Source organism: Saccostrea cucullata, unplaced genomic scaffold (genome assembly GCF_032062105.1).
Source record: "Saccostrea cucullata isolate Sc308-1 unplaced genomic scaffold, CSIRO_AGI_Scuc_v1 ctg3394, whole genome shotgun sequence".
Lineage (NCBI taxonomy): Eukaryota > Metazoa > Mollusca > Bivalvia > Ostreida > Ostreidae > Saccostrea > Saccostrea cuccullata.
Genome location: NW_026918302.1, coordinates 29,033 through 55,998, shown reverse-complemented (window position 1 = coordinate 55,998; position 26,966 = coordinate 29,033). Strand labels below are relative to the sequence as shown.

At 32.5% G+C, this 26,966-nt stretch overlaps 1 protein-coding gene across 1 annotated transcript; it reads left to right on the top strand.

The window, feature by feature from the left end:
• Positions 1-133: 133 nt before the first annotated feature.
• On the top strand, positions 134-14,191 carry LOC134262679 (adhesion G-protein coupled receptor D1-like). The gene is made up of 20 exons (XM_062745050.1): positions 134-298; positions 519-590; positions 1,075-1,212; positions 2,827-2,987; positions 3,400-3,573; positions 3,714-3,785; positions 4,254-4,344; positions 4,431-4,541; positions 4,682-4,872; positions 4,978-5,021; positions 5,169-5,286; positions 5,833-5,936; positions 6,138-6,240; positions 6,451-6,677; positions 7,008-7,074; positions 7,595-7,680; positions 7,769-7,889; positions 8,103-8,144; positions 8,248-8,343; positions 13,994-14,191. Exons 3-20 carry the CDS (start codon positions 1,104-1,106, stop codon positions 14,189-14,191), a joined length of 2,115 nt encoding a protein of 704 aa, XP_062601034.1. The 5' UTR covers positions 134-298; positions 519-590; positions 1,075-1,103.
• The last annotated feature ends 12,775 nt before the right edge of the window (positions 14,192-26,966 follow it).

The window sequence follows — 26,966 nt, the reverse complement described above, 5'->3', positions numbered from 1 at the left end:
ATATGGGACGCTGAAGGTAGCATTTAGGGAGCTCATTACTCACAGTAATTGCCGAACCTTTTTAATAGGGTAGACATAAACATGATCAATAAAATGAAAAAAATTATGAGCTTTGAAATATCATAAAAGTGACATTTTTTCTAATAATTGTATGTTGTATTCACTACTGACCTGTGATCTACAACAGACGCCCAGCTGGCTTGTTTAATTCCCCACGTTCTAAACAGCACCAAAACAGACGAGAACGCATCACATGCCGACCTAAAGGACAAAATCAACTGTCTAAATCCACTGAGTAGTAAGAGAGCTTGTCTTATGTCATACTTGTTCATTAGTTACATTTTTAATAACTGCATTTACTGAGTATCTTATAAGACCTTTAACCTTTAAAATATAAAACAATTAGTTTTCGCCACATTTTTCGTATGATGGAAGTTTATATATGTTAATCACATTCTTTGGGTACAAGCATAACCTGTAGTTCATGGTATATTTTCAAACTATTCTTTTATAATTAGGTATATTCCAGCCCCCTTACCCTCCTGTCGCAGATGATCCGCTGACCACCTATGGGTGTCTTCATCTAAATGGTAAGCTATCTACCACGTGGAATAGGTTTGTACTATCAAAATAATACTTTAAAACAAAGATCTCAATTAAACAAAACACAGGTAAAAAGGGTATTAATAATTTAAGAAATTAATGATATAGATCTTTGATTTTTTTGTTTTGTGGACCATAAACTTAGTGAAGGTGTTCTGCTTTGTATGCAAAGCTTCCAAAATACATTTGAGCAGAATTAAAATTTTAAAAAAATCAATACTTAAATAACATGCTAGAACATTTAAGCCAAGTTTCTATTAAAAAAATAATCTCTGTATTTTACCGATGTCATTAGTTTCTCTTTGTTCACATATTACCGGTAATTTGGAAATTTTAGTTCAGTAATATAAATTTTAATTTAAAGTTTGAAGAACTCAACCTTTCTCTTTTGTTATCATTTAACTTTCGCAGCTAAAAACATTGTCATGTTATTTTATAAAATCGATATGACAAATAACTGATCAATTGCAGATTCTCCCAAACTCGAGTTTCAGTGTTTTATGGACCACATGAAAAACAAAGAACCATTAGAATCGGCGAATTGTACAACACCACCACTTCCAATAAATAAAACAACCCTGGGTAGATACAATTGTACAAATATCACAGGTAGGATTCTAAAAGAAATACATGTATTTAATTAAATAAAAAAGATGACAATATTTTACATTTCTGAAAAAAACGAACAGTTTTTGAAGGATTTGATCAAAGTATATTGAAATTCAGTATGGAATCGTTTTTATAAATAAAGGGTCTTTTTTCAGAATAAGATTTTTTTTAATTTGAGCGGAAATAGTTTCAGATTCAAATCGAATGTCCCATAGTAATAAGTTGAATACTATTTCCAACAAGCTAATTCAGAGAATTCGTGTCCCCCGCTTAGGGAAAAAGTCGGCTCCCCCTGACTGAATTTGTAGAATTATTAAATGTATACATGTATACTGAAGCAAATAAAATAGGCCTACATGTATGTCAATATGCATATAAAGATTTGATTGTTTATTCTTCATTATGTGTATAGAAGATTTTTTATATGGAATTTTTATCACACTGTAATGATGATTTTATAACCTCATAAATTTTTCATTTCACATGCTGAATACTATCATTTAGTAAAAAAAAAAATAATTTAAAAAAAAAAAAAAAAGAAAGGTTCGACCGAGATTCGATCCCGGGACCTCTTACATTTGAAGCGAGAGACATAACCACTAGACCACAGAATCGCTATCAATGGCGTGAAGTATATGCAGTAGTGAAGTCACATACATGTATATATTCATGTTTTCATGTTCGGTATTCCCAAAATTTTACACAATCCATGGTGTTTGATTTATTTAGCCTTTCTTAAACAGTTCTAATAGATGTAATAAGAACATAAAGTCCGCCGAGAACCTGTTTTATACGCAATAACTCTCCTCATGCCCTTGCGCTAAAAATAGCGACATGTAATACTATAAATACTAATAAAACAAACGGGGCGGAGCACTTTGAGAGGGGCGAGAGACGTCCTAGGGAGTTTTGATATAAAATTACATTGCATAAGTTCAAAATCTTCTTGAAATATCGCCCGGAAATAATAGTATTACACAAAGACAGAATGTATAAATTTACGACCTTGAACTTTGACCTTTTGACCTCAAAATCAATAGGGGTCTTCATTAGGCCACAGGGGGTTGTTATATAAAATTTCATTGCAAAAGCTCAAATAGTTCTAGAGATATCGTGTGGAAACGAAAGTGTTTTAACAGACAGAATTTGCTTATTTATGACCTTGACCTTTGACCTTTTGACCTCAAAATCAATAGGGGTCTTCTTTAGTCCATAGGGAGTTGCTATGCTAAATTTCATTGCAAAAGCTCAAAGGGTTCTCGAGATATCGTGTGGAAACGAAAGCGTTACAGACAGACAGAAAGACGGACGGACGGACAGACGGACGGACAGACCCAAATTAATATTCCCCACTTTTCAAGCGGGGGACAAAAATGAACCTTAGAGAACATAGTACATTTTGATTATACAGCAACATCACTTTTGGATCAACCATCACTTTTGGATCAACCTTCACAAAATCCTAAATCAAACAAAAGGTTAAACGCTTATATTACGGAATATGATTAAGGTACTTCAGCCAGAAAGGATAACTCTTTAATCTATAATTTAATATGATTAAGATAGGATGAATGTACACATTTCCCACTGATATCTTACTTGTGTATCTTTCAGATATCATACACGCCATTAATCTGTATTATGACGCTAAGGATGTGTTTGGAGGAATAAATATATCCGCCATTCCTCCTCTGCCGACACCCCCGGTCACCACGACCCAGACAACGACTACAGGATCCTATATAACACGATCTTCTCACATTGATCTCGATACAGTAATTAATTAACTACCTTTTTTCTCATCAATATTATGCTAATCAAGTGTTTCGTTTAACTTCCATAGAAAGAAATAAACACAATTTGCAACTCGAATAAGTGATATTAATTATATTTGATTTATATTCAAAGGAAATAGACTGAAGAAAAACTAGTCTTATGTAAATTAATTAATAATGGTCTACATGCAAAAGTAAAGGACATGTTTGAACTATTTTCCAATGAACACATTCGCCAGATGTGCAGCTGCGCCAAGCTTTCACCCTTTTTAAGGGATGCAAAATTGACTTTCAGTTAAGGTAATTTGTATATCTTAGACATTGAAGGAAAATTCCAAGCACAAAAGCTGTGCTTTTTTACAAATAAATAATTTGAAGAGTACTTTGGTGAAAGTTACTTTTCGGTTCTTAGATCAAGGAACAATCCAATAGAACCCTTAATCCAAACATAACCTTAGAGGAAGTCAACGAATTAGCGACACAACTGGAGGTCGTTGTCAGTAGCAGCGAAACTGACACTAAGGTCGTGACCCAGATCTTGTCCCACATGTCGGAGGTGGAGATCACCAACTCAGAAACTGTAGAGGTAACAGCCGATTATCTACACAACCTGTATCTCTTCTTTACAAAGTAAACATTAAAAGATTTAATTTACTTTGCAGGTCACTCGCTCTATTATTGTAAAATATAGTTTTAATTATACCGTACATCACTTTTCCATTTCAGACATTTTCAAGGATTTCTACAACGGTTATTCATACATACAATGATACTGTGGCTAACGGTGACAACTCGGAGGTAAATGTATAGTTTGTAACTGAGTAAAATTCCATTTTTCCAAATTATATTTCTTTTGAAACAAGACGACAACAATTTTTGATAATTGAATTTTGTTTGAGACAGAGGAAAATGTTACGCACATATGTGACTAATAAGTCATCCTCACATACCGTATAATGGAAATTTTAGCGCGACGCAAATTTAGCGATTTGTCCTTAAAAATGGGTATTCTGGTATTTTATTTTAAGAGATAAGCAATTATAGCGATTTTAAAATGCTCATTAAAGAAGCTATTACAAATAAAACGCAATTAATTTTTAGCGATATTCAATTTTAGCGATCTCAACACCCTCGCTAATAATGCCAAAATTAAATCCTCGCTAAAAATTCTGCTTAAACGGTATGCAAAGTATTTAAATTATTTATATCTGGTTATTTTTAGATGTGTATAATAACATTTTAAAAATTGCATTTTCTATTAACTAGATTATTATGCCAAACATATTGTATTCAATGGAAAATGTGTTATCGTCAGCCTCACCGAATGAAAATATTTCTATGGAAACCTCCGAGATGGGTAAGTTTTATATTATTTACTTACGATACATTTTTGATGTTGAACAATTTATATAATGCTTTTCAATTATTAACTTTAATTGTCAGATATTTCTGTATCATATGTGGAGCGAAATTTGAGTAACGGTGACGTCATCACAATAAGCTCAATAGTTGGAACTATCGTTATGCCCATTACGGTTTTCGACGGCGAAACTTGTGAGTATTGAATCATTTTTTTATTGCAAAACATGAAACCAAACATTACTAATTTGCAACTATTTAGGAAAATAACTTATCTATACAGGAAATTTAGAGTTCAAATATTTGTTGACCACCAAACTTTTTGCACTCTCTAGCTCGTGTCTCAACCATAATCTACAAAACCATAAACCAGAAATGGAGCGTAAAGAAGGGATATAACTATGCTAAAATCGGAAGTAATGTTATGTCAGTGTCTGTTCAGAACATCGACAGGAACCAAACCGAGAAAACAGAAGTCAACGTCACCGGCGCCATCACTATTGTTCTTCCTACAAATGTCACAGGGGTAATACTATGAAAATAGCTTTGGGAAGTATATTTTTCAGTTATGTTATTGTTATAATTTTATAATTCGATTGATATACTAGTATATTGTTAATTTAAAATACAGGTGGAAAAGGAAAGGTTTTGCACGTTTTGGAATTTTCAGAAAAGGTATTTTCAATATTTAGTTTACTATATTCTTTTACAGCAAGATTGAAACTGAAATTTGTGTAAAATAAAACTTTATTTCTCAATTTATTTATCTATAATCAAACTTCTCACTTCCTTATTCGTGAGTCAATTTTAACCCCTCTTAAGATACTGGGACACTTACGGAGGGACAGTTGTGGAGAAGAATGAAACTCACACCAAATGTAGATACGACCATTTGACCAACCTAGCGGTCCTGGTCCTCTACTACAAGCCAGAGGAACCGGTAAATAGTCGCAAGAATGTTTTGCACTATAAAATGTCTCATGAGATTATGTTCATTAAAATTATTTTTCAAATAAAAATTTACACAATGAATGAGACTGCACAAGTCCCATGTGTAAAAGCTTTAGAACTTATAAGGTATTGAATACCAATTTTACATGTACAAAGGTAGCGATCATCTTGTAAGATTTACCTATCATTTTGCTGTATTTTGTATAAATTTGCATAAAATTGCATAAATTTTCCTTCATTTGCATACATTTACATTAATTTGCATAACGTTTCCTTCGTTTGCATAAATTTGCATCAAGTTTTGTATACATGTATGCACTTTGCTTTTTAAGAAAAGATTGGCAACTTAACTTTTGCCATTTTTACTTGTGCACCAAAGCCTGTGAGGCACAGTTTTAAAATGTTAAAAATATAATATGTAGGATATTTGTTGTCCTAGAAGTAAAAAATTCATATAAAAATAATATCCATGAGAGCTTAAACTTAAATTGAATTATCCCAGTAATGCTAAACATTATCTATCATATTTTTTCAGATGACGAAAGAGCACCAAAATGTGTTATATATAATGACAACTCTGGGTTGCAGCATCTCTATCGCCTGCTTAGCACTCACTCTGATTATATACGTGTATCTAAGGTATCAAGAGTCAATCATGAGTCAAAAAATTGATTTCCGCATTTGCACATGCACTCAGACATTTAAGAAATAAGATATTATTTTGCGAGTTTCATTGGGGTATGATATGAAGTCGGTCAGGTGATCAAATTCTATAACGCCCGAAGGGCGTTATATGTAATTTAACTTCGAACAAATATATATATAACTTTTGTCTTCCAGGGTCCTGAGCAATGACACAGTGTTGATTCACGCCAATCTGTCAGTAGCTTTGATGCTTGGTCAGTTGGTACTTGTTACATCAGATGGCGCTGCCAAATATATGGTACTTTCAATGATAGACATATATATGCCTTAAGTATCAAACATAAGCCAATGAAACTGAATAAGCTGAACTGTACAATCTTATGGTCTTATGGCATCAAACGATGTATTAGTATTTATAGAAAAAAATATACTAATATATGCATTGTATTCTCTTATACACATTTAAATTTAGAGTCGTTTAATAGTTGGTGGCATGATTTTACTTCAGGCCGCCTGTAAAATTGTGACTGCCCTTCTCCACTACTTGTTTATGTCAGCGTTTGCTTGGATGTTGGTAGAAGGACTAGCATTATACTTATCCTGCACGCGACCAATCAGCGCGTACGGCGACATGCGCGTGATCTACTCTCTGATTGGCTGGGGACTTCCCGCCATTATCGTTTTGATTACACTCGGCAGTAATTTCCAGGACTACGGAGAGGGAGAGTACAGCAGGTGATTCTTACAAGCAATATTAAAGAAAATTGTTTTAGAAAACATATCATTTCCCGAATTGTGAGCTTGAAATCTGTTTCGACCTTTTTTTCGACTGGGAAATTATTGCACTAACAGTGAAATAAATAATTCGCAGCGAGAAATATTTGCGAAGAAAAGCAAGTCACGAAACTCGCGGAAATTTTTCGCACGCGCCTCATCTTATGGTGTCTGCAAGTTGCTTTAAAGCATGTTTCGCTGATGATTGATTATCATTTTAATTAACTATGTGTGATAAAAGAATATTCAACTTAAAACAATTTTTGTTAATGAATTCATTTGCTCTTTCAGTTGTTGGTTGTCAATAGATGACGGACTAATATGGTCTTTTATGGGGCCCATGATAGCAATTGTTGTGGTTAGTAGATGCTGTGCCAAAGTTGCTACGAAATAAAAGCAACATTTATTTTAAATTTTAATTAATTGTGGATGCAATTAATACTATCAGTGCCTTTTTGTTTTGCGAATCTTCTCGATGATTTGAGATGTCAAAATCTGAACAGAATTCCTCTCCGAAAGAAAATATGTAAATTTAAGTAATACATGAATATATTCTAGTTTCAATTTTATTGTAAAAGACAAAGCAGAAAATGTATCTCACGTACATGAACAAAATTCATTCCATATTTTAGCAAACATATTTTTTTAAAAAAAAAAATTGTGGGATGGTCAGATATTCCTCAATGGATTTGCCATTTAATCGTCACTGGACAAATGAAAAATTGATTGGATTGATTGATTGAACGTTTTAATTTACGAATAAAGGAAGAATTAAATGGCTGTGAGGATTTGCCAATGTCCTTTCCATCCTTGTTTTATGAATTACATGTAGTAGTGCATTATTCAATCTTATACTGTATTTATTTTCTTTTCCCTAGATGAATATTATCGTTCTTGGTTTGGTTCTGAAGGCTTTTCTTACCTTGCGAACAAATTCCAGGAAAACAGAGGCAGCTAGACTTTTGTAAGTCATAAATCAACGAATCCTTCAACACATTCACTTTGCATAAACGTTGATTAATCAGGCAAGTCTTCCTTTTTCACTATAACAGTGCCAGTTTTAAGGTGATGGTGACACTGTTACCTATCCTTGGCGTGACCTGGTTGCTAGGGATTCTCGTTCCTCTCAGTCAAGTGTTTCACTACTTCTTCATTATCGGCACATCCATGCAGGTCTGTTCTGAAATGGAGTAGAACTTTTCTGTAATGGGTAGAGCGTTTTAATATTCTAAACATCATCTGCATTGATTTTTAAATCAGTAAATAGAAATAGTTATTAGAACAATAAAAACACTTGGATATATAAACTGATGCTCAGAAATCCTGCACCTTAAATCTTAAACGTTAAACGTGGAGCTCACCGAAAGCATTCTTTTCTTTTCCAAGGGCACGATGATCTTTTTCCTGCATTGCTTGTGCAACAACGTTGTAAGTTAAACATTCGGTCATTCTTTCTATCAAATTCAATTGACCTTGAAACAAATAAGATGTTTCTTACATAAGATTTGTTTCATTTTATGATTTTTTACAGGTGAGGAAGAAGTACAATGAACGCCGCCGTCGGAACACGTGCTCCTCCAGCGATGCTTGGTTTGGATCCTCGTCCGGTTGGACAGAGCGCAAACATGTAATTTAACCCAAGTTGAATCGCAAAACTTAAAAAAATTGCATTCAAGTTTATTTTTTTTATACTGATACTACTGATTCAAAATCATGAGTCTGAGCATTTATTGCATGCTTAATAAGCGTACTAAAAACAGTATTCCCATTTTGCATTCTCCGATAAAAATTTTGTCAGCAAGGATCACAAAAATTGTTGGATAACACAAACACGCATAAGGCCACACCAACAGATTTTTTTCTATATATATAAGACACATAATGCAAAATGGAAAGTCATTATAATGGAAAAAAGATCAAATAAAAAGCAGGGATTTGAATTTCAATGTTTGGTCAGAGTTTATGAACACTCATTAAATTCAAGATATTAACAGTTTGCCTACTACAAGGACAAAGGTGCATTTATTTTCATAACGCCATCTTATGGTCTTAACTTTGACCTGACTCTGACTTAGGCATTAATCTTAAAAAACTGGCAAAGGAATGGTATCCAGGGAAAAGTCTTATCACAAGGAATATACCTCTGAAATATAAAAGCCTTAGGTTTGCACCAACTGTTCAAAAATTATGGTCAAGGTAAAAGTTTTTCAAAACTTGACTAAAGGTAAAAAATGTTTATACCCATTGAAAGGTCTTACCACAGTGAATATACAAGTGAATGATGAAAGCCCTTCCACCAAATGTTCAAAAGTGATGGCAAAGTTAAAGTTTGGTAATTTTTTTGTAAGAGTGTGTCAAACTCCAAGGTCAAGAGGTCAAATTTTGGAATACCCAAAGAAATCACAAGGAATACACTTGTTAAATCAGGCACGTAGCATCGTTTTTGAAAGTGGGGGGGCCAACCTGAGAAATTTTTTTTTTACTTACCTGAAAAAGTTGACAAGCAAAAAAAAAAAAAAAAATTAAAAGTTGCCCATAGTCGAAAACCTATTTCGTGGGGGGGGGGGGGGGGGGCAACTTTTTTCAAGACCGACTATCTTTCAATTCAAACTTTTTGGGGTAAATTTTCTTTATAATACTACACTGTGATTAAATGTGGGGGGGCCAACCTTCCTTTCAGTAAACATTTTCTATAGTAAAGGTAATGTCGGGAGAAAAAGTGGGGGGACCAGGCCCCCCCTGGCCCCCCTGATACTACGTGCCTGTAAATATAAAAGCCATAAAAACTTTAATCTTTATCTTGGGGTTTGAACTTAAAAGCCTTGGTCGTCTTTTGAATATTTGGTGCCTTGGCTTTCATATTTTAAAGGTTTACTAAGACAAGGTCTTTCTTTTAAAGGTAACATTTTTTATCTCTTGAACTTAGAGTTCGACTTGTATTTGAGAATTTTTTATTTTGACATAAGCTTCTTGAAAAAGTAATTTAACAAGTGAACCAAGCTCTGTGATAAACGTGATGACTTTAACTTTTCTATCGCCAACTTCCCTTACTTATCCAGCAATATACCTTCGTCACCTGCATACGGAGTTTATATATCTCAGTTGATTCGATACGCAAAAGCATGCTCTACGAATGAACAATTTTTAAAACGAGGTAAGTTATTGACAAACAAGTTGATGAATCAAGAATCTCAGCAGTCTTGTTTAAAGTCATCATTTTGTAAGTTCTAGGGTCGATACAAGGACCTTGTCAGCAAGTACAATATTTATCATCGAGTCAAATGCTGACTGGCGTTTTTCATACTTATTGTTAGTCCATTATATACACACTGTATTGACGACGGATTTTCCGTTATTTCCCGATCATGACAAAGAGCACATGGCGGGTGTGACCGGTCGGCAGGGGATGTTCACTCCTTCATGACATCTGATCCCACCTCTGATGTTTTGGAGGTCCGTGTTTGCTTCTATTTTGTATTGTTTTTTCGGGCTTTTGAGCTTGATTATTGTTCGTTATCTCATTTCATAAGAACGCATTAATTTTATTCACTTTGTGATATAACATTTCATGCCGTTGTATTCAAAGATTCGGGAGATAGAATTTGTTATATGACCATTCATCTGTCTTTCTGGCTGGCTTGTCTGTTTCACCACAAAAACGTAAGTTTAAAGTTTGAACCACATTTGCAAAATTATATTTATAATAATTTAAACCTTGGTCATAACTTGTAAATAGTTGTTGCTAGAGTTTTCTATGGAACGCCGTCACTGCCTTATAGCAGAACACTACAATTGCATTGTGTCAACTTTCCATTACATTATGTCAACAATTTGTGACATTTACTTACAGTACTATTGCATTGAGTCAACTTTCCATAACATTATGTCAACTCTTTATGACATTTACACACACTACTATTGCGTTATGTCAACTTTCCATTACATTATGTCAAGTCTTTATGGCATTAACTCGCACTTCAATTATATATTGCGCCAATCTTCCATTGCATTATATCAGCTCTTTATGACATTAAGTCAAAACAATTTAACGTGATGTAAAGACGTTTTCATATAATTTCAACTCATTATTACATTATGTGCACTCTCTACTATTTGGTCTAAGTAGTTCATTACATGATGTGAATTTATCTTTAATTCAATATCAAGTCGCTATAACACGATGTCAGAATTTCATAACATTATGTGAAAAAATTGTCACATGTGTCATCAATATGCTACATGACGACAGGAATCTATTACATGATGTCAATTTTCCCTTACTTATTCACAAATCATTATTATGTTATGTCATTGTGTCTTTACATTGTGTCTAGAATGCTTAGCCTCTTGTCAGTATACATGTATATTAGAATATTTCAACTCTATTGTGTGACGTAAGGTTTAGGTTATGCCTAAAAGTTCGTTTTGTGTTTTCAATATTACATGCACATATGTTAAACATGCAAATATTTTTAATTAAACATATCAAATATTAAATTATACACAAGACATAATTAATTCTTAATTAGATATCAGGTTAAAATTTATAAATAGGATTATGTTCCCGTGGAATCTTTATTGATGTTTGTTTAATTCAATGCCTGTTTAATCTCATAATTATCGCAAATCAAATAGTCTGTGTCATGCAGCAATATTTTTCTTTTTATTTTGAATTGTTTTGAAAAGGCCGAAACTTCTGATCTAACTACAAAACACTGTCCTAAGCTTTTTATCCGTCTTTAACCCTCCTTTAAAAAAAAAGTGTAAACACATCGTATTTCATACGTGCACTGGTCACTGGTGGGAGGGTGGGGAGAGGGGGATCCCGCCCTCCCATCTTTAGTGACCAAAATATGCATGAAATTAATCAATTGATTTTACTTTGTAGCACATTGCATTAGTTTCACATAAAGTATAACTGAAATAAGTTGAAAACGTTTTATTAAAAAAAATAATAAAGCCTGAGAGCTTCCAGGCTTTCACCCCCTGGTCCCGAACTTAGACACCATACCGTCCCCTATAGCTACTCTTTTCAAGAACCCAAGATCGCCACTGATAGTGATATGTGTCCATGTTTACTGAGGCATGGTCAATTGATTTTAGTGAGGGACTGGTAGATTTTTGTAACAGAATTCTGGTCCTGGAATGGTTGAAAAATGACTAATTCCAGTGAAGTTGCATCATTTTTTAAAGTTGGGGGAGGTTTGTCAGCCAGAAAAAAATAACGTACGAGAAAAAGCCAATAAAAATGTCCAAACTCGAAAATCCTATATCGGGTGAAGGGGGGGGGGGGGGTTCCAACTTCGATCAGTCCTAAAAAGAATTTCCAGATATACTACATTACCCTCATACTTCAGCAAAAAGTGGGGCGGAATTTCAATGAACATTTTCTATGATAAAGTTATGTCGAAAAAAAAGAGGAAGCCAGACCCCCCCCCCCTTCATATAATGTGTCTATAATTCGTCCTAATTAATCAGGACCCCCCCCCCCCCCTTTCCCAGTCGTGAAAACACGATATTTAACTTTGACATAATGTAAATGTATTTTACAGCACATAATGAACATTTGTAATCAACATGATAAAGAGTTAAAACAATGTAAAGATAATTTTAAATCACTTAAGAAAGAGTTAACATATTCTTATTAAATATCCACATAAAGGAATGGAGTTTTGACATAATGTAATAAAATGTTGATATAATATGGAACGCCGGGACTGTCTCCATAATATATGTTCACATTATGTTATAAACCTTTTTACATCACGTAATAAAGCACTGACATAAAGGTAAGATGTATTCACCTCACATTATGATGACCTCGGCGTAAAATAAAGATACATTAACATCACGTAATAATGCTTTGTTATAATAGAAATATGAACTCACAAAAGGGAATGGACTTTGACTTAACGTAATGATAAATTTAATCATAGAACACATGTAAAACGAAATTAACTTGACGTAATACAATTTTGACCGCACATATTAAAGAAATGAAATAACATAAAGAAACATTCATTTCACGTAATAAAGTTCTAACACAATGTACACATATTTTCACTTCACATAATGAACTTTGGACTTCAAGTTATAAAGTGGTGACATAATGGAAGAATGTGTTTACTTCATGTAATGCAGCATTGACATGATGTAATTAATTATATAACATTACCGTATTGTTTATTATGTCAAGCGAATAATCAAGGAGTTGCAAGAATATCAGTAATCTAAGACTAAATGTAAGTTCAAACGTATATTGTAATGTCAAGAGTCAAATGTATAGTGTAACATATATGTGTAAATTCTAAAAGACATATGTAATGAAGTACAAAGCAATAGAGCTTTGTAAAGTCATAAGATGAAATTATGAAATTAAACAATTTGCGATAATTAAAGTTGACATAATGTAATGAAATTACACAATGAATTGTATGTTTGCTATAAGGCATTGCGTTCATATTACAATTATCATTACATATTTAATTTAATAAGTTAAGAATAATACTTTAAAATGATTAGTGTAAATGGTAATGTAATTTACAATAATTTAGTAGTTATTAACAAATTTTGTATACAGTTTTCCAGAAACTTCTTATTAAATTAGAATACTTATTGAAGACCAAGGAAATAATTATTAAAATGTACATTGACATTATAAGGATGCCACGACATTCTGTATCATAATACCTCTTCTTGTTTTTCCTGTACCAAATTAGATCATTGGATGAGCCTAATTCACTAAAATCGTGTACAAAATGGGCTAGTCACCGTTCGTAAGTCAGTAAAATTCTCACTGAGGGCGCAAAGCCAATTCGTTATCCTGTATCCTTGTACATTTAACCTTTATATTGGTATGATACATTCGATGGCATGTTATCCCACCAGTTTGTTCAGTAAGCTAATATCTCATTTGAAATCAACTGTCTAAAATTCTTTCCTAAGTTTACGTTTGTATCAGTATTATAAAAGTAGTTAAAGTATATACATATAATTGAATGAGATTCAAGTTCCTTGATGAGGACAGGATCTCGCAGTTTTGCCTTGGGGAAATTGGACTTATATCGACCTGATTCGTAAACTCCCTCAATGCTGCACACTTAAAGTATATATTAACGTCATACAAGTACAAAATTCACAGATTTATATTGTTATTTTATCATTCTATTCAATGATGGAATATTTTATTATGATATTTACATGAATAAAAGCTCCAGTGATAAAATTATTTAAAAGGGTATGAAAATGTTATTGCAAACATCATCATTTCGTTTTAGTCGATGGCCAGTGGTTATTGGTTCCAGATGGAACCTGGAGTAAATGTTCCTCTTCTTTTAACAATGAAACCAGGACACGTGTTAGAATCTCGCAGTTGTTCTGAACCAGCTCCATTGTATTGCGGAAAACCATGTGATGGTCAGGCTATGACCATGGAAAACGATGGCACTGTAAATTTGAAAACCGGGTGTTGGTAAGATTTTGAAGCTTCATATTCATACATTTTACGATTCAAAATTTCAAAATTTGATTTTCAGAAAAAAATATTCTTTGCAACAAATTTCAAACAATTTGCGTGTTTATAATTTGACTGTGTTTTATCTAAGTATACAACGCTTAATTGAAAACAAATTCTTCGATTTTCACTTGTTTAAAATTTCACAGTACTGTAGAAAATATTTAAAGAAGGGATGGAAAAAAGCAAGTCAACCATAGGACGGTTTTCCGCTTCTTTCAGTTATGTAGTCTCACGAATTGCGTATTTTTTGTAAAGCATGTACAAAAAGGTACCAAGAGTCAGCTGTATTTATGCGTTCCATTAATATAAATATCTGGGCTTGTATATTTTCTCGAAAATAAAAGTCTCTAAATGGAGAGAAGAGTATACGTCTTACTGTGTTCTGAAACTTTATTAATATTCTACAAAATACTGATGAAGAAAACAAATATCTTCTATTAAAAAGCAGAAGAATTTAGAAATTGTCTCGATTACAATACCTACTGCGAAATACTGGTAGAACGTATGATTTCACGTCGTGGAGTAAGCAATTCAACAAAATTTCGTGAGACGGAATCCCGTTTGCAAACAAAATATCCGGTCATTCAGCTCGAAACAGTAAACCAAATATTCCGTGTCGGGAGTATTGTTGTTTATAAGTGCTTTCAAGTTCCTTCAATCTGCCACGTCTTAATTACTTGTACTCGTATTCAATTTCTACAGATTTATACTGGTAAGTATTTGCGTTCTATATATTGATTTAAAAAACACGGCACAATGAAACATGGTTATATAATTTCAAGTCAACGAAGTTAACGAACAAAATTCACATAATTCATGTTCAAGTGCATGATAACGAGCGCAAGTCATAGGTTAGTGTGACGTACCTAGAATGTTCAGTTACCGTGCTGACTAGGTTTAAAAATGGCTTATTCACATAATGGTTGTTTCAATTAACAATTATTTCAAATCACTACCTACATGTATTTTGAAATCTATGTTATATGGTACTTGTTGTCATCATACTAAATACAATTTTAAATACTATATTTTTGGTATAATTAGCTTGTGTTTTTGTTCTTCTACGTTCATCTATATTATTGTAAAATTGTAAAACTTTTTAATATTTGATGGCTTATGACATTTTGTGCATGGGAGAGGACTATGAAGTTTTCAGCACTTTTGTCTGATTCCTTTGACATGTTGTCAATAAAAAATATATTTCAAAAAAATATAATTGTACGGAAAGATTGTGTCATAACCCAGAAGCCATCATGGGAGAAGCGACTTTTCCAAAATGAATAATGGAGAAGGTATTGAACACACTACCTTTCCCGGCGAGTGCATTTATGAAGTACAAGCGTCTATTTTTTTTTTTTTTTTAGAAAAATAGATCATTGCAAATCTCGTCAAATTTTTTTTTAAAGACAGTGTTCTTTATTTGTTTTATATAGTAGTAAGAGGACTGCTTAATCTCTATCTCCTTTGCGTTATCATCGTCAAAAGACTTACAATGGATTCCGCGTCCTCGTTGCAAACAACTCCATTGGATGTGATACACGAAAGCTGTAAGATCACTGGGCATGTCAACAAGCAAACAACTTTGTGATTGAAAGATTTTCTTGACAATCTGATGCAAAATCCAATCACAAAATATGTCGATATTAAGGAAATGAATGTATTTCAAGATTTATATAAATTAATCTTTGTTATGTTCATGAATAGTTCAAGATACAGTATTAATTAAGTAATTAATTAATTTTTACTTGCAAGTTTTTCTTTCTTTTTGGCATTTAAGATAAAGATTCTTCGATATGTATTGATCATTAAATTTAATACTGGTGTCGTGAATGATATTTTCATGTTCTCACCTACTTGTGATTTGCATATTGCCTGATATAAATTACAGAATCAGTGCCATGCTGCATTCACCGTCAAAAATAAGAGAGCATTTAAACGTGGCACAGTACAATTGTAACAGGAGCGACTACATCGGCTCAAAACGTAAAATGAGTACTTATTCCAAGCTGTATAGTCACAACAACTTAATGTGATATCTTGATACAGATATTGGTTAAAAGGATTGATTGATTGATTTATATTGTTTAATGCCAAGTCGGAATATTTTAGTGATATTTGGCGGGCAGCTGGTCATCTACCCCTAGTTTCAGACAAAGGACATACTGTATTTATTTGGTGTTAATTTTTAACATGTACAGAAAGATAATTTGTACTTGTTTAAGGGAAACAAAATAGTTCTATTGTTATCTATCTATCCCGTGATTATTTCTTGGGTTTCTATTTTAGTTACTATTTATTAAAAAGTTGTGAAAAACATTTTTTATTCTAATACATGTAATTGAAAATATAAATAAAAAACTCACCACATTTCTTATTTTGTACAACACATGTATTGATTATGTACGTTTAGGGGAAAAATAAAGGAAAAACACCTGATTGCATGGTAATTCAACAGAGGAAAATCAATTAAAAAGTCGACATTTGAGGTTGAAAAGTTACAACAATTCTGGTTTCAATCAGTTTGATCTTAACAAAGGACTAAACACATTATGTTATGTATCAATGTTACACATCACTGCAGCTGCATGTTCATCAGTGCAACTCAATTTGATATTAAGAATGAATCCCCGTGGGGATCCGGGTTACAATAGGTCCTCTCAGCACCCCCTTGCTTGTCGTAAAAGGCGACTAGTGGGGCGGTCCTTCACTGAGAATCCTACAACCGAGGCCCCGTGTCACAGCAGGCCGTGGCACGATAAAGATCCCTCCCCTGCTGTGAAAAGCCCAGTGCCGCAGCGTAGGCCTAAATATGCAGCCTTTACTTGAATGGTGACGCCTCCATATCCAGCCAAAAATTCTGGAGCGGGACGTTAACAGTATACAATCAATCAATGATATTAAGAATGAAATTTTTTTTTCAATAAAATGTGGGAATACATTTTTTTTTTTTTTGAAAATACCATTTATTAGAATTTTTTATCTTGAAAAATTTAAAATGAAAAATAGAAGATATAACATTATTTAAAATACTGATGATTAATTTAAACAACAAAGTTCTGAGAAATGCGTGTCCTGTGTAAGCGGGTAAGGGCTACAGCTTTTTTGAAAAGCTGTAACGATTATTTCCTTCTTACATACAAGAAAGGTATTTTATTGATTATATCTGTAATCGTTTAATGTGTTGTAGGGTTTAGTATAAATAGTGTCTTATTGATATGTTCGCCATGATTTGTTTGATTGATGTAACATTACCTATGAAAGAGGAATATTAATGATGTGATGAAAAATAATTTTTATAAAGAAATAAATGAGATATATAATTATTTAGAATTTAGCTGTGAAAATAAAAAAAAATGAAAAGGTAACACTAAACTGCTTTTTCCATTTGATGCCAGATTTTCTATGATTGTTTCTCTTGTACTTTACATACAATATTTTTGAAACCAATTCAAAACATCTTCACATTAGAATTTCACATTAGATTGATTGATTGTATGTTGTTTTTATCGAGGATATTTCACTCATGTAGAGGCGTCACCAAAGGGCTTCAAATTTTGACCTTTACTTTGCACTCAGGGCCATTGAGCAGTGAGGGATCTTTATCGTGCCAACGCCTGCCGCTGACACTGGGCCTTGGTTTTTAAGGTCTCATCCGAAGGACCCGCAACTTTCACTTCAAAGTGCCGAGCCCATGGCTAAGGAACAGTTGCTACCCATTCTAACAACCAGCTCCGCGGCCTGAGATACGAACTCACGACCTCCATCAGAGCGAGAGCTAATTTCACATTAGAAGCACAATTTATGCAAAATCTTATGCATGAAAAGATGATAATCTTGTGTGGTCTTCAACTAACTTTCAGATATATCGATGACATATTGTCAATTAACAATTGTTATTTCCACTCCTACGTGCAAAAAGCACTTATTTGATTAACTCGAGGTAAATATATATAAGATCAGGTCAATATCTGGAAACTTGTAGAACGTCAGGATTTCTTCTTGATGCACAAAAACAGGAGATCACTAGAAGGAGGTTTGAGAAAGAAGTTCAAAATGGATAAATAAAAATAGGTTTCTCCAGCCGTTTTATCTCCCGTGACCTAAGCAGTCCTCTTGGGTCAAATTCACTCTAGATAAATTTAAATGTCCTTGAAAAATAAATTCAACCTTTGTGCGTACTGTAAGAAATATTTCAACACCGAGATACAAGAGGCCTACAATAAAATTGTGCATTATTTTAATATTTGTGTTTTCAAAAGTTTCAAAATCCATGACGAAATTTTTTAATACAATAAAATATCTACTTGGAGAAACCATTTATAAAAAAGGGATGATGAGTTCTTTAACTTCGAAAACAATTTCACTGATACCCTTTAGGAACAACGCCATCTTTTTTTTATATAAAAAGAAATTACAATAACATTCATTCAATAAATTTAAATACTTGTGCAATGGATCATTAAGATGACACAACAAATTAAAGACTTTATATTCATAATTAATTTCAATTCTTAAAACATTGCATAAAAAAGAATACATTACAGGCAAAAAAGGCAATTTTTGTGATTTGATTTTCTCCATAAAGACCCCACTAGTTCGGCAATACAAATTGTCAAATATATTAAGTATTTGATAATGTTATGAATATTATTCTGTTTTCGAGAATACGCGAAAATACTCTATAGAGGAAATTTTAGCGAATACTGTAATTTAGCAATTTCTCTTTAAAGATTGGTATTGATTTTTATCGAAAAGCATTTTTAGCGATTTTCAGAAATGCCGACAAAACAACAATGCAAATAATAACGCCATTTAATTTAAAGGCCATATTCCTTTTTAAGCGATTTCAACAGCCCCTGCTAATAATGCCAAAATCGAAATCCTCGCTAAAATGTTCAACTACTACGGTTCGTCACCTAGTAAATAAATTGCCGTGAAAAAAATATTTTAGAAAAACGATATATAAATCGTTTCTCATAACAAATAGTGTAATTACAGGTACCTACTTATTTCAGTCTTTGTTCGATGGCAAATCGATATTATAGGCCCATTAAATTCTTGCCAATTCATCCACACCAAGACTATCAAGTGCTACAATTCTCATCGTTGAATATGCAGAGTGTCCACTGCAGCTAGTTGTTAGAAAGTTTGCAGACACATTGAAATTCGGAAAATCTATCTGGTACTGTAAAGTATGACCTACCGGTATGTCTGAAATAATTCAATATTTTGTTTATTTGTATGTAAAAAATCAGATCCATATAATAAAATCTTGAAAAATTACAACGATTCTTACTACAAAGTTATGAGATTCACGGACAATCACTTGACATCAGGCGACGTAACAACCAGATTTTCAATTAATTTGTTCAGTTCTATATATCTTTAGATTTTTCTGATCTTTTTTCTACTTTAAAATTGAATATCATATCACGACATGTTACTTTTCTTCTACAACGTCTTTTTTACTGATTGTATATTATTCGAGATCTTAAAAAAGTTGATGCAGTCGATCAGTTTGAACCTTTTAGACATTTTCAGTCTACATACATAATTTGTAATGAGCGCAGTGTCCACGACCGTCAATGACGTTCCGATTTTTGGCTGTGTTTGTATGCAATGATCATATACAAACGGCTATAAAACAGTCATATACCCTCCAATTTAGTCAAAATTTTTCTTAGTGACGTTTTTCACCGAAAATATTAAAGCGGCAGGTAAAATATCATAAATCTCTTTGAGCTACAATTGTGCAATTTTTAATTTTGATAAAAAGGACTTTTTGATGTAAAGGTGCCAAAATGTAGCATGCTCCGTGAAGCAAGTTTTATCAGACTTAAAAAAGCTGTATGTTTTCTTAAATTCACTGCAGAGCAAAAATTTCTTGTATATTTATCGGAAAAAGGTAAAGATTCTATCTGGAAAGTTTGACTGCTTTTCGTGGAACAGGCGCGTTCACAATTGAACTTGTCCGCGAAGTTTTCTGACACCTCGTATAGTACATCCTTTGATATCGATATTTTATTCAATGGATAGACAAAGTCCCGCAAAAAATTTTGACCCTGCAAAATAAACCCCATATGTTGAGAGGAAAATTTTAGTGAATTGCCTATTCAGAAGACTGACTACATTTGAACTTTTTACTCTAATATACAGGTTATTTAAAGTACTCACACTGGGCAATGCACTAGAAAATAGAACTGTGTAGAAAACAACGGAATTGTTTTAAGACTTGTAAATGCTTTTACTAATTTAATGATGGTTTAAAAAAGCGCGAAAATAACCAAAGATTAACTTTAAAATCTTTTGGAATGCTTTGTGCCTTTAACCAAAAGACAATTTTCTAATACATCTAAAAATAATATAACATTTTTTACTTATATATACATTAGTTTATTTTACTCTCATGACCTTTCCATAAATTGATAAATTTTTAAATTAAAGGACAAATGTTTAAAACAAAAAAATAATAGTACAATGACTTTCTTTTGATAGTTGTTAACTTACAAGGGCCAAGATTTGTTTCACAAATTGACTTTTTTTAAATTTTGATAGCCAGAATCTTCTGAATGCAAATATACATAAATTTTGAAAATATCTCACTTTTGCACTCCATTTGATAAATTTTCTTCCCTGCGCGCACTCCAAAAAAACTTTACAATTCCTCATTAAAAACGTAACGCCAGGTCGTACTGCTCTTAAATCAGTTTTCAAAAAAAAACTTAAAATCTTTGCAAGTTATTTGGCCATATGCTGGGCAAAGGGGTTTTCAGAATTAAAAACAGCCGGAAAATATTTTATTTTTTCTTCCAACTTACTAGTATGTAACTATTCAAAATCCATTTTGTATGTTATTGCTATTTTGCGGGACAATTTTACACAGGCATTTCAGTAAATAAGCGTAAGGGAACTTTTTGCAAATAAAAACGGTATTATAACATAAATTCAGTGTGAAAATAATATTTGTAAAATCCATACAAAACTTTTTTCCAATAATATTATTGACAAAAATAATAATACTTATATAATAATTGAATTGAATTTATAGAATATATAGAGCACTTTTAAGATGTAAAAGAATTATACATGTATATACAGAATAAATATTTTGATAAAAAATGGGACAGCTCCTCGCAAAAAAGTACATCGTTTACTGAGATAAAAAAGATCTTATGGTCACTCAAAACAACAGTATGTAACTTTATTCATAACTCTTAAGATAAAAATTTATGTTTTTCTGTATCACCCTAAAACCATGAGGTAGATAGTATAGCTAGAAATAATGAATTCTATACGCTAAGAATTATGTAAACTTGTTTTTAAATATATTTTTAATCCTTTTATAAAGATCCATAAAAAATATACCATAAATAAGAATAATCTTTCAAACTTATTTCCTTTTTCGAGAATTGTCAGCGTAAAAATTAATTGTCCAGAAAATTGTATGCACTTTTCATAAACCTAATGAAGGGGTACGTGACAAGAAAAACACAACTATAACGAATGGAAAAGTTCATTGACAAATGAATTTTTAAAGAGAAAAATTCTCATGTCATGACTGTTAAACAAGAAAGAAGGCCATTAACATGTATGTCATAAAATTCGATATCAACATTATCAATGCACCACATACACATATATAAAAATGAAAATAAAAACATTACATTATATAAGATAAGAAATAATGAATAAAATTGATTTGTTGTCGCGACCTGAGTTAAGTTCATAAAATACAAGATTTTGAAATATTCTGAAAAGGACTGCTACTACCATCTAAAAAAAATTGTAATGCTACATAACTTTTGTGTAAATTAATTCAAGAGAATGGCAATAAACGTGCGACACACACAGAAACATACATACAATAAAACAGTCCATTCAACTTTCGTTTCAAAATATGTAAAGTTCCATAAAGATTTTACAAAATTGATTCGACACTTTTCGAATGACTTTGGTAGCGAGCATACATGTTTCTTTTGTGGAAAGTCAATTTTTCCGGAGCATGTGGAGTGTTCGGATATCTGAATTATCAAAAACAAGAAAAATAACGTTACTTTAAAACTTTCGATCCGATGAAAACATGTCCAGTTAATAAAGCTTGTAAATATTTAAAATTTCGGATATCTGAGGTCCCATTTTTTTCGCAAGAACGTTAAGATTAGTCATTTTCAGTTGGCTTTGGGGCTGGAAATCAGTTGTAGGCAATTTCAACCACTAAATTATCACTTGATAACAAACAAATTTGCAACGGTGACTGAACGGTCATTTCATTTCTTCTAGAGAAAGAAAATGGCTTTTTAACTCGAAAAATTTCACATTTCGATACGATTGTCTCATCCAATAAAAACAATTATGACAAAACTACTTTACACACCAATGAGGTGATGCTGTTATTAAGTTTCTCAAATTCGACTTTCCTTGGCTGTTTTTTAAAGCAACGAATTTTTCCCAAGTTATTACTTCAGAACAAACCCAACAGCTCGCAAAAAAAAAACAATGACTCCTACATCCTTCAGTTTGTTTGTTTTTTCTGCACGACTTTTGTTCGTAGGAAGGGGTCTCAGCCAGGAAAAAATGCTAATTTGCCTTTGACGATATGTCATCCAAAAAAGGGATGAGAAACTCGTTTCAAATTTCGGAGCGCTATGGTGCTGTGGATATCATATAAGTTGACGTACTTCTTTTAACCGTATAGTAACCCTATGGTGCACGCACTTCTATTATATTCAGCAAAAAAAGTGTGTTTACATGTGTGTGTAGCTGATGGTTGCATGGCTGGGCACTTTCACTACTTAGGTTTAATCCCTACCCCCTACCCCCCGATTTCCATTGTCTGCGCGGATGTAATACCTAAGATTCCACAAATGGTAAAAACGTGGCTTCCTTTGTTTATTAATTGCTTTCCGTAGAGTTTGTTGGATGCTTGAAAATCTTATCTGGTTTTTAATGAACTTTAGAGGAATTAATGTTGAGATATGCCTGCAGCTATTTTGATACATGTATAAGAGTTGAAGATTTCAACGCAAAAGCTATTCCACTTATTTATTTCATATCATGAATTCAATAAGCAGTGATATATATTTTCACGCTCATCAAAGTTTTTAAATATTTGTCCCATATTTGTAACATTTTCATAACTGTCTTACACCCATAAGATGCCTTGCGTTACATACTTTTTGCTCTTTCAGTGAATATATTTTCAAAAGATGTAGCTATATATCACAATGTCTGCGTTTGAGGAAATTTGGACAGGGAATCGTCTTTTTCCCTAACAATACTTTTTTTCCTTTTTATAATTATCCTCATTCATAATTTCCGTTGCACTGTCAATGTTCATCAGGGGTTAATTTCTTCAACATTGTGTAATAATGCTTTTGGGAAAAAGTCTGAAATAGCTTATTACTTGCATACATCCAGAATTACGTTCCATTTCCTTTCATTCATTCATTTCATTAGAACAATAAAGAAAAAGGAAAACATATATTTAATTTTTACCACACAATTCCTTTGACAATATTTTTTTTTATCATTCCAAATTATTTTTTGTAACAAAATTTATTTTGAAAATTTTGACAATCCCTGCATTTTTTTACTACTAAGACAAATCATTTATTTTTTAAAAAGAAAAAAAATATTGTTATGCATTAGATGTAGAAGGTTTGGATCACCCATGTTACCAGCATATCTTTATTCAATCAAAGAGGATTGCGTTCTTAGCCAGTTCAACTCTAACTGGATTTTTTGTTATTCACAATTTTTTTTTGGCAATGTATATCCAACCCCCCCCCCTCCCTTTATGTAAATCAACAGTTCACCGAAGGCTTGTTATAGGGGTACATTCAGTACTATTAACTATGGATAAAAATTAGCATATCACTCTGTTTTACGTTTTAAATTGTGGCTACAGATTTTTAGGAAAAAAAGTAGCGCATATCAGAACCTAACTACTATATGTGTGCATAGACTTCTCACTCGCTCTTCATCTCCCCCCCCCGCCCCCCTCACTCTGAAAAAAAATATGCGTAAATTATATACAATATACCTTTTAATATTTAAGATTCTTAAAGAATTCAAATTTTGTAAATTGCTCAGAAATTAAAAATACCAGCATCTTTTAATTAAGTCATTCATAGGTCTTCATCGTATTAATCATAAATGTGCATGTCCAATGTCCCGTATATAAAAAAATGGCTAAATACAAATGTTTTATTATATACATTTAGTTTAATGTTCTTGAAAAAAAAATTATACTAAGTGATTTAATTTATTAATTAATGTACTCCTCTTGTTTTTTTTTTGTTTAAAAAATATTTAATTTGAACTTTAAATATAAATTGATGTTTAATACTTTTTACTTGATAGTTTGTGTATAGTAAATAATTTAATTGACTGCCGTCATGAGAAAAGGGCCCTTGTACTTTGACGTCACAATGCTCAGAAAACGACGTCAAAGTCGCGGTATTGTAAACACGGAAGTAATTTTTGTTTACCGAATTTTGAAAATCGAATTTCAAAGTGTAACTAAAATTTGAAACTTGATGCGGACATTTTTTAAATGGAATATGATATTATTACAATTTAGTACGTAAATTTATTCATAATTTTGTTTAAGTATTTCATTTGATGTTGATATACGGGACATTGGACATGCACATTCCTAGCTCTGGAACAGCGATTAATACGATGAAGACCTATGAATGACTTAATTAAAGATGCTGCATATTTAATTTCTGAGCAATTTACAAATGCTTAAATTTGAATTCATGTTAAGAAGTCTAAATATTAAAAGGTATATTCCATATAATTTGTATATTTTTTTTCAGAGTGAGAGAGAGAGGGGGGGGGGAGATAGAAGAGCGAGTGAGAAGTCTATGCACACATATAGTATTACCGTTCTTATAAGCGCTACTTTGTCCCTAAAAATATATACCACAATTTAAAACGTACAGAGTGTATTTAGTTATTTTAATTTTTATCCATAGTTAATCATACTGATGTACCCCTATAACAAGCCTTCGGTGAACTGTTGATTAAAAAGGGAGGGGGGGGGGGTTAGAAGACAAGCCAAAAAAAAATCTCAGTATAAAAATCCAGTTAGAGTTAAAGCTGAGAAACACAATCCCTCTTTGATTGAATAAAGATATGCTGGTAACATGGGTGATCCAAACCTTCTACATCAATTAACAATATTTTTTTTCTATATTAACAGTACATGTATTTAAATATGCTAAGGAAAAAAAATACAGTTGATGGGGATGCCACGAAAATTTTGCCAAAATAAATTTTGTTACAAAAAATAATTTGGAATGATAAAAAAAAAATACAATCAAAGGAATTGTGTGTTAAAATTTACGATTGTTTCAAATTTCGGAAATTGTTCTAATGAAATGAATGAATGAAAGCCCCCTGGAACCTATATTGCAATATGTTAAGGAATTAAATACAGCTATTTCAGACTTTTCCCAAAAGCATTATACCCAATGTTGAAGAAATTAACAATATTACATTGACAGTGATATTATGAATGAGGATATTTATCGACCAAAAGGAAAAAAAGTATAGATTAAGCAAAAAGACGTACGTACTTCTGATAATATCAGATATATAGCTACATCTTTTGAAAATATATTCACTGAAAGAGCAAAAAGTATGTAACAAATGTTTATGGGTGTAATTTTCAAAGGTTATGAAAATGTTACAAATATGTTACAAATATTTAAAAACTTTGATGAGCGTGAAATATATATCACTGCTTATTGAATTCATGATATGAAATAAATAAGTCACATTTTGCGTTGAAATCTTCAACTCTTATACATGTATCAAAATACCCCGCATATCTCGACATTAATTCCTAAAAGTTCCATTAAAAACCAGATAAGATTTTATATCATACTCCTAACTCTACGGAAAGCAATTAATAAACAAACACACGTGCACGTTTTCTTCTTTTAAAGAAAATATTAGGTATTACAGTCGCGCGCAAGTAGCAACGGGGGTAGGGGGTAGGGATTTACATTGAAAGTTCGGTCCCCTTACCCCATGCAACCACATACACACACATGTAAACACACTTTTTTGCTGCAGTATGGTCAAATGCGTGCACCATAGGGTAAACTATAGGGTAAAAGAAGAATGCAGTGTATTATGATACTGTAAGAAGACTGACCCCCCCCCTCTCCACAACGGCGAAATTTGATTCGAGTTTCTCATCCCTTTTTTGGATGACTTTTTTAAAGGCAAATTAATTTTTTCCTGTCTGACCCCCCCTCCTCTCTTTTTCAAACGAGTTGTGCAGGGACAGGCTAAGGTACGAGTCATTGTTTTTTTTTTTTTGATATGTTGGGTTTGTTCTGAAGTAATAACTTGGGAAAAATTGGTTTGCCTAAATTATTTCAGCCAAGGAAAGTCAAATTAGAACTTAATTAACAGCATCACCTCATACAAAAAACATTAAAGTATGTTTGTCATAATTGTTCATTATTGGATGAGACAATCGTATCGAAATGTGAAGACTATTAATGTATCAAGTTAAAAAGCCATTGTCACGGAGGAAAATGAAGAAATGACCGTTCGTGGCCGTTAAAAATTTGCTTTGCTTGTCAAAGAAAATTTGGTGGTTGAAATTGCCTACAACTGAAAAGAAAATACCCCCCCCCCCCAACTGAAATGACTTCCTAAGGGTCTAACGTTCTTGCATAAAAATACAGTGGACCTTCAGATATCCGAACGCT